Genomic DNA, 9,083 nt, shown 5'->3' with positions numbered 1-9,083 from the left:
CGAAGGCCAGAAGCGCTCCTGAGATGTGGCCCGGTTGAGCCCTGGGATGTCGATGTAGACGTAGCTCACCACCCTCGCTGGGGTGCGGAGCAACGCCAGGTGGGCGGCAGTCGCCGCGAATTGCTCTTGCCTCCTGAAGCTCCCGAGTGGCTTCGTTGATGAACTCCTGAGCACCAGGTGCTCTTCACCTGGTGCCCTCCTGAGGGAAGTGTGTCGCGAAGCATGTCTCCATGTGGTGACCGAGCACCTCCCTCGTGATGCTGGCTAGGTCTGAGGCCCTCCAGAAGAGAGCCCCTGAGCCCTGCCCGAGGACGGCGCCAGGCGTGCCTCCCTATGCATGGGAGGGAGGCGCCCCAGGCGCTGGCGCTGATCCTGAAGTGGTGCCGCTGGGGGTGCCGCTTCCTTGAGGTCTAGTGCGGAGCAGCTGCTTCTTCTTCTTGGGATTGGTCTTAGGAGGGTACTGCGCTGCGTTGCTGTCGGGGTCTTCAAGTGATGCAGCATGGAAGGCGCGCTCAAGGGAATACACCGTGTCTCTTTGTTCGTAGGGGATGGTGATGATTCCGCTGCTTCCGGGCATCTTGAGGACGTTGTAGCCATGGTGGGTCACCGCCATGAACTTGGCCAGGGCTAGATACCTGAGGATGGCATTGTACGGCAGGCGGATGTGGGCGACGTCAAAGTTGATGAGCTTGGTGCAGTAGTTGTCATGCTGCCCGAAGGTGACTGGGAGGCGGACCTGTCCTATGGGGGCGGTGGAACCATCGGTTACTCCTGAGAAAGGCTTGGTAGGCTGAAGCTGATCGTAGGGCACTTGATGGTTATCGAACACCTCGATGGACAGGACGTTAAGCCCTGCGCCACCGTCGATGAGAGTCTTGGTGACTTGTACGTTGCTAATGACAGGTGAACAGAGCATCGGGGGAGCGCCGGCGGTGGCCGCGTGCTTGAGCTGGTCTGCTAAGCTGAAGGTAATAGCGCACCTGGACCACCTGAGCGGGCGAGTAGCCTCGAGCTTGGGGAGGACTGCGTTCACCTCGCGAGCAAACTGCTTGAAGATACGCTGTGAGGCTGGGGCTTGAGCTCCGCCCAAGATGCAGGCAATAGCACACAGCTCCTGGAAGCCCCCAACCCCCTCGTCTTGGTGGTGGTCTTCGTTCCTTCTTGGTGGTGGCGGTAGTGGAGGAAGCCCAGCATTGCCCTGAGGACGGTCCCTGCGAGGCTGATCCCTCCAGGCACCCTCGCGAGGCTGATCCTGCCAGCGGTCCTCACAAGGCCGGTCACGCCACTCCTGGCGCGGGCCCCGATCGTCCCAATGTCCTCCGCCACGTCCTCCTCCTCGGCCGTAGCCCCGGTCATTGCGCTCGGGGCGTCGACCGAAGCGTCCGTCGCGCATGGCTTTGAGCTCTTGACAATCGTTGGTGTTGTGGCTATGCACGTTGTGGAAGGCGCAGAACGGTCGTATGCTCTTGGATGACTCAGGCTGGTCCCTGCCGCGCTTCGTGTCCGTCTCTGCCACGAGTACGGACGCTCCCTTGCGCTTCACGTCCTTGGCCTTGGCTTTCTTCTCCTCCGGGTCGGTAGCCGGGAGCTCGAGAAGGGAAAGGCGCCCTTCCTCAGCCCTTGCGCACTTGGTCGCCAGGTTGAACAGCTCCAGGGATGTGCACAACTCCTCGTGGATGGTGAGCTCCTCCTTCATCTTGCCATCGCGGATGCCGTCGGAGAACGCAGAGATGATGACCTCGTCCGTCACCTTGGGGATCTTGAGACGAACGTTGTTGAAGTGCTGGATGTACTTCTGGAGGGTTTCCCCTGGTTGTTGCTTGACGCGGCGCAGGTCACCCGCGGGCGGAGGGCGGTCACGAGTGCCCTGGAAGTTGGCGACAAAATGGTCGCTCATCTCGTCCCAGGAAGAGATGGAACCTGGAGGCAGGTTCAGGAGCCACGAGCGTGCGCCATCCTTGAGAGCCATGGGGAACCAGTTCGCCATGACTTTCTCGTCGCCGTTTACTACCTCGATGCTCAGCTCGTAGAGCTGCAGGAACTCCGCGGGGTCTGGGGTGCCGTCGTAGCACGGAGGCAGGTCTAGCTTGAACTTGCCTGGCCAGGCAACGCTACGCAGCTCGGGGGTGAAGACGCGACAGCCCGCCATGGACACAACGGGTCGTCATGGAGGCAGAGCTTGGTCGTGGTGCCCCTGCGTGGCCGTGGCACGCGGTGCATGGCCCTGTCGCAGCAAGCAATCCTGGCGTAGCGGAGCTGGGAGTGGTGGAGCGTTTCCTTGTGGATGGGGAATCTCTTGGCAGCTTCTTTCCTCATGCGCTGGCGCGTGGCGCGGTGGGTCGCGCCGCTTGGCCGCGCATCTTGGAATGAGAACGCCGTCTTGACGCGGGGGAGGCTGAGGTGCTCCCTGAGCCACACACCTTGGTCAAGGGTGCCATCTTGTTGTGGAGGAGGCGGAGGCGCTCCGTGTGCCACGCTGCCCACGTCTGGGGGCGGGCGTGGCAGCGAGAGGGACGGTGCAGGAGAGCCTCCCGTGGCGCTGACAAGCTCGGCGATGCGGTCTAGCCAGTCCTCGTAGAGGTCATCGACTGGACGGTAGCGCAGGAGCTCGCGTGCCATGAGCAGCGCGTCCTGCGGTCCGTGGGAGCACGGCGAGCGTGAGATGACGAGCCGACCAGAGTCAGCGACGGGGTGGCGGTGTGGCCGTCACGGCGCACGGAGGGATGCAGCGAAGAGGCTTGCTGCTCGTTTGCCGCCAGACTGTTGACGGTGTTGGCGGCGGGTGACGGAGAACGACGGGGAGGCCCGCCGACGGGAGCCGTCTAAGCAACGCAGGCGGCGAGGGCGGCCCGGCACTCAGCGGAGCTCGGCGAGCATCCGCCATGAGCTTGGTGGAGTGACGAAGCGTGCGTCGACGAATAAGAAGGCTTTCGACGCACCCCTACCTGGCGCGCCAAATGTCAGATTTCGGGTTCCGACAGAACCCTTAAGGTTCGAACACTGGAGTGCGCACGAAGATCTCCCCCTACCAACTCACGCCCTCAACCTCGCCACGATCTCAAAGGCTTAGCTCGACGAACTCGCAACACAAGAGACACAAGATTTATACTCGTTCGGGCCACTGTTGTGGTGTAATACCTTACTCCAGTGTGGTGTGGTGGATTGCCTCTCAGGCTGAGGATGAATAGTACAAGGGGAAGAACAACCTCCTGAGGTGAGGTGTTCTTGTGCTTGGTCAACTTGAGTGGTTGGGGTGCTATGGATTTGATCTAGGTCTGAATCAGATGCCTGCCTATGGTGGTGGCTAGTCCTATTTATAGGGGCCCTGGTCCTCTTCCCAAATATTGAGCGGGAAGGGAGCCAACAACGGCCAATTTGAAAGGGGATAGCTAGTACAAGCTATCCTGACAAAAGCGGTCTTCGCCTGCCAAAGGCTCTGGTGGTGACACCGCCTTGGGCTCCATGGTGACCTCCATCTTGCCGTCCTGCTGGTCTTGGTCTTGTTGCACCGATATGGAAACCTTTGCTTGACGCCTCGGTACTCCTCGCCTGCGCTTGTCTCCTTAGCACCAAAGAGGAAACAAGGACTCTGCGCGCGCTGGCACCCGCCTGGCGCCCGCCTGGTCTCGATCGTCATGGCTCACATCATTGGAACCTCGCGAGGTTTGCCTTGCCTTGATTTCTCCGCCCTTCGCGAGCCAGCCTAGTGAGGCCACTCCCGAGGAGGTCTTGTGTCGTCCGCCTCGCGAGGCTTGGCCCCTCACGAGGGTCTTGAATGCTTGTTGGTGAAGATGGGCCGTATGGGCCCGCTTGCAGAGCCACGCCATGGGCCGCAGGCAGGCAAGTCTGGGGACCCCCATTCCCAGAACGCCGACACCACCACCAAGGGAATCACAACATACATATCATCAAAATATCGAACACATATAAAATTCACATGATTACTTGCAACAAGATTTCTCCCATGACCTCAAGAACAAAAGTAACTACTCACAAATGATAATCATGCTCAAGATCAGAGGGGTATTAAATATCATATTGGATCTAAACTTATAATCTTCCATGAAATAAACCATATAGTAATCAACTACAAGGTGTAATCAGCACTGCTAGTCACCCACAAGTACCAATCTATAGTTCCGGTACAAATATTGAACACAAGAGATGAACTAGGGTTTTAGAGTAGATGGTGTTGTTGAAGATGTTGATGGAGATTGCCCTCCCCAAGATGGGAGAGTTGTTGGTGATGATGATGATGATGCTGATTTCCTCCTCCGGGAGGGAAGTTCCCCGGCGGAATCGCTCCGCCAGAGGGAAAAAGTGCTCCTGCCCAAGTTCCGGCTCGAGGCGGTGGCGCTTCATCCCGAAAGTCCTCTCGTTATTTTTTCTAGGTCAAAATGACTTATATACCAGAAGAGGGGCACCGGAGGTGGGCACAACCCACCAGGGCGCGCTCTGGCTCCCTGGCGTGACCAGGTGGGTTGTGCCCACCTAATGGGCCCCCTCTGGTACTTATTGGCTCAAATATTCCTTATGTATTCCATAAAAATTCCCATAAAGTTCCATCTCATTTTGAGTTGTGCAGAATAGGTAGCCTGGCATAGCTTTTTCAGGTCCAGATTTCCAGCTGCCGGAATTCTCCCTATTTGTGTGTACCTTGCATATTATGAGAGAAAAGGCATTAGAAATACTCCAAAAAGCATTATTATACATAAAAACAATATAAATAGAAGTGGGTAAACATGATGCAAAATGGACGTATCAACTCCCCCAAGCTTAGACTCCGCTTGTCCTCGTGCGAAAACCAAAATCGAAAAACATGTCCACATGCTTAAAGAGAGAGAGAGAGGTGTTGATAAAAACAAAATACAGACATAGAAGCATCATGTACATTATTATAACAGCAACAAACTTTAACATAAAACTTTTATCATAGAACTTATATCATAAACTTATCATCAATAAGTAACAATTCATCACAACATCGAAGTATAAAGCATAAACTCTATTGAAAACCAACAAACTATGTTCTCAGTCAGCTTTGCAACTACAATTCATCATCTTTTCAGGAAGGGTCACGTATTGGAGCCCTTAGGCAAGTCCATATACTCAACCATCATATAGTCTTCTATGATTGCTAACACTCACCGCATACACATGGGCAAAACGTTTCAACCGGACACATAGAATGATATGGGCTTATAGTTTCTGCCACCCAACATACTCACCTCAAGGGTGATGTCAACAATAATAACTCATGCTACCCATATCCAACTGGATATATGTGCCTAGATCTTTCCTTACCACATGATGCTTGCCAAAAGAGAAAATAAAAGGCAATAGAGAGAAATACTTTGACTCTTGCATAAAAGTAAATACATAAAAGTAAAACATAGGCCCTTCGTAGAGGGAAGCAGAGGTTGCCATGCGCTTACTTGTTTGTATGCTCAATCTCTTAGTGTAAAAGAATGTCACGTTATATTGCCTCTTATGATAGCAACCTTTATTATGCAGTATGTCGCTTTTATTCTCTGCCATCACAAGTTCGCACAACACTCAATTTTCTCTTACACTAAATGATCCAACACATTTATAAGCAATTTTTATTGCCTTATTGCACCGATGACAACTTACTTGAAGGATCTTACTCAATCCTTAGGTAGGTATGGTGGACTCTAAAAACAAGATTGGGGTTTAAAGGTTTTTGGATGCACAAGTAGTATCTCTACTTAGTGCGGAACTTTTGGCTAGCAAAGATACGGGACAAGCACCACATGTGAAAGGATCTATGACAATATAACTTCTATGTGAATATGAATAAACACAAATCATTACGTTGTATTCCTTGTCCAACATCAACAATTTTGGCATATAATATTTTGATGGGGTCTCACAATCACAAAAGATGTCCAAGATAGTGTATTTGCATGCAAATCTTCTCTTCCCTTATTAATTCTTTCATGAATTGCATCATTGACCAATGCTATGTTTGTAAATCTCCAATAAAATTTTCTACTTATACTCTTCCTTATGTGATGTCGTTACTTACCATCATATGATCTTTTTCATTTATTCCCTTTATTTTTGTTGAGACATGAAAGTAAAGAAAGAAAAACTCAAACTAAACTTTATTATATATCTCGCACACGATTACAAGGATAGATCACTAACAAAACTCTCAAAAAGAAAGGATCGAACTCACTTTCATTCATCTAAAGCAAAAGATAGCTATGGATCGTACTAAGGTAAGTAAAGGCAAAAGATAGTGGAGGTGATATGACATCGGGGTACCTCCCCCAAGCTTGACACAAGCCAAGGGGAGTGCTTATACCCGATAATCAATTTCCTTTGGTGATGAAGAAGGAGGTGGTGGTGATGAACTAGCGATCTTATCCTCGGGTTTCCATGGCAGAGGCTCACCATTATCAGAGGAGGAGTGAGTCTCACGGGTCCTAGCTGGCAGCCAAACTCATACCTTTAAACCTCGCCTCATATTCAAAGACTTGGTTTTGGAGATCGTAGATCTGAATTTGGAGGAAGTTGATTTGCTCATTAAAGGTGAAGACGATGTCCTTCATGGACTTGCCATCCACCTTGAGATCACGGGTGTAATCCGCGATCATGAGGTGATTGGCATTGAGTCCACGTTCCACGACCCCCCTGCACCAGAAGACCTCCTGCTCCATAGTTTCAAGCCTGGCCTCCACGGTTCCCATCCCATTGTGACCTTGCACATCATGGATGTGAAGCACCCCTCATGCATTTGGATAGCCTGAGGGTGCTGCATCACGTCCCGAAAATATGGGTTGATGACATTCTCGAAGAACTTGTCCTTGGAGGAGCGTGAAATGACCGTGGTAGATGGGATCTGTTAGAAAACAACAAGGAAAAGAAAACATGAGATTTCTCCGCAATATGGTGGTCAATAGGTTCGGGGGGTATATAAAGATTTTTTTTCTTGGGAAACAAGAAAACGGAAGAAAAACGGAGTCTGGAAGGTACCCGAGGTGGGCACAACCCACCTGGGCGCGGGGGGGGGGGGGGTGATGACCCACAATCGTAGTCCTTTCGATAAGTAAGAGTGTCGAACATAATGAGGAGCAAAAGGAAATGACAAGTGGTTTTCAGCAAGGTAATCTCTGCAAGCACTGAAATTATAAGTAATGAGTAGTTTGATAACAAGATATTTGTAATGAGCAAATAATGGTAATGGTAAATAAAGTGCAGCAAGGCAGCCCAATCCTTTGGAGGCAAAGGACAGGCCAAACTGTCTCTTATAATAAGCAAAGCGTTCTTGAGGGTACACGGGAATTTCATCTAGTCACTTTCATCATGTTGGTTTGATTCGCGCCCAGGTGGGTTGTGCCCACCAGGGCCACCTTCCTAGTAGTTTCTTATTTTCCAATTTTTTTAAATAATCCAAAACTGACAAAAAATATTTTTGCAGATTTTTTGGAGTCTGTTTACTTACTGTATCATGTACCTCCTCTTTTTCACGATTCTGGAGTGTCCCGGAAGGTTTCCTTTATGTGTTCTTTCGGTGTCATAGTGTGGATAATATTGCTTTCAACATTAATGAGCATACCTGAGATATAGTGTTTTATTCTTTGCCCATTGACAACCTTCGGGTTAGTACCTTCAGCATTATCTATTTTGATGGCTCCCGATCGATAAACCTCCTTAATAACATAGGCTCCTTCCCATTTTGATACGTCATCAAGAATACCATAGGGTTAGTACCTTTGGCATTACTTGATTATTTTGATACGTCCATTTTGCATCATGATTTGCTACTGTTATTTATAATGTTTTTATGCATAATAATGCTTTATGGAGTAATTCTAATGCCTTTTCTCCCATAATATGCAAGGTTTTCACAAAGAGGGAGAATACCGACAGCTGGAATTCTCGACCTGAAAAAGCTACATCAGAGATACCTATTATGCGCATCTCCAAATGAGCTGAACTTTTATGGAGAATTATTTTGGAATATTTAATAAATATTGGAGCAAATAACTACCATAGGGGGGCTGCCTAGTGCCCACAAGACACCAGGGCATGCCCTGTTGGGTGGTGGGCAGCCGACCTCTGGTGCCCATCTTCTGGTATGTAAGGTCTTTTGACCTAGAAAAAATAAGGAGAGGACTATCAGGACGTGATACGTCCATTTTGCATCATGTTTTCTTACTGTTATTTATGATGTTTTTATCCATAGTAATGATTTTTGGAGTAATTATAATGCCTTTTCTCTCATAATATGCAAGGTTTACACAAAGAGGGAGAATTCCGGCAGCTGAAAATCTGGACCTGAAAAGCTACGTCAGGCCACCTATTCTACACAACTCCAAACAAGCGGAAACTTCACGATGATTTTTTATCAAATATATGAGGAATATTGGAGCAAATAACTACCAGAGGGGGCCCACCAAGTGGGCACAACCCACCTGGGCGCGCCAGGGAGCCTAGGCTTGCCCTGGTGGGTTGTGCTCACTCAGGCCCACCTCCAGTGCCCATCTTCTGGTATATAAGTGATTTTGACCTAGAAAAAAAATAAGGGGAGGACTTTCGTAATGGAGCGCCTCCGTCTCGAGGCGAAACTTGGGCAGGAGCACTTTTGCCCTCCAGCAGAGTGATTCCGTCGAGGGAACTTCCCTCCCGGAGGGGGAAATCATCGTCATCATTATCACCAAAAACTCTCCCATCTTGGAGAGGGCAATCTCCATCAACATCTTCAACATCACCATCTCATCTCAAACCCTAGTTCATCTCTTGTGTTCAATCTTGTTACCGGAACTATAGATTGGTGCTTGTGGGTGACTATTAGTGTTGATTACAACTTGTAGTTGATTACTAGATGGTTTATTCGGTGGAAGATTATATGCTTAGATCCAATATGCTATTTTAATACCCCTCTGATCTTGAGCATGATTATCATTTTTGAGTAGTTACTTTTGTTCTTGAGGTCACGCGAGAAATCATGTTGCAAGTAATCATGTGAACTTGATATGTGTTCGATATTTTGATAGTATGTATGTTGTGATTCCCTTAGTGGTGTCATGTTAACGTCGACTACATGACACTTC

General features: G+C 49.6%; 1 protein-coding gene across 1 annotated transcript; it reads right to left on the bottom strand.

The window, feature by feature from the left end:
- Window positions 1-331: 331 nt before the first annotated feature.
- LOC147985707 (uncharacterized) lies at window positions 332-1,897 on the bottom strand. The gene is made up of 2 exons (XM_087541712.1): window positions 674-1,897; window positions 332-577 (listed from the first exon to the last, which is right to left on the bottom strand). Exons 1-2 carry the CDS (start codon window positions 1,895-1,897, stop codon window positions 332-334), a joined length of 1,470 nt encoding a protein of 489 aa, XP_087397838.1.
- Window positions 1,898-9,083: the final 7,186 nt, after the last annotated feature.

This window comes from Triticum urartu, chromosome 2A (assembly GCF_056163025.1).
Source record: "Triticum urartu cultivar PI428250 chromosome 2A, HENAU_Tu73, whole genome shotgun sequence".
In the NCBI taxonomy this organism is placed as follows: domain Eukaryota; kingdom Viridiplantae; phylum Streptophyta; class Magnoliopsida; order Poales; family Poaceae; genus Triticum; species Triticum urartu.
This window is presented reverse-complemented; position numbering and strand designations above follow the sequence as displayed.

Excerpts from the sequence above, each read along its gene's own strand:
- LOC147985707 (XM_087541712.1), bottom strand. The coding sequence starts at position 1,897 with ATGAGCGACCATTTTGTCGCCAACTTCCAGGGCACTCGTGACCGCCCT. Across the intron at positions 578-673 it reads CCAAGCTCATCAACTTTGAC|ATGCCCGGAAGCAGCGGAAT; the intron begins GTCGCCCACATC and ends AACGTCCTCAAG.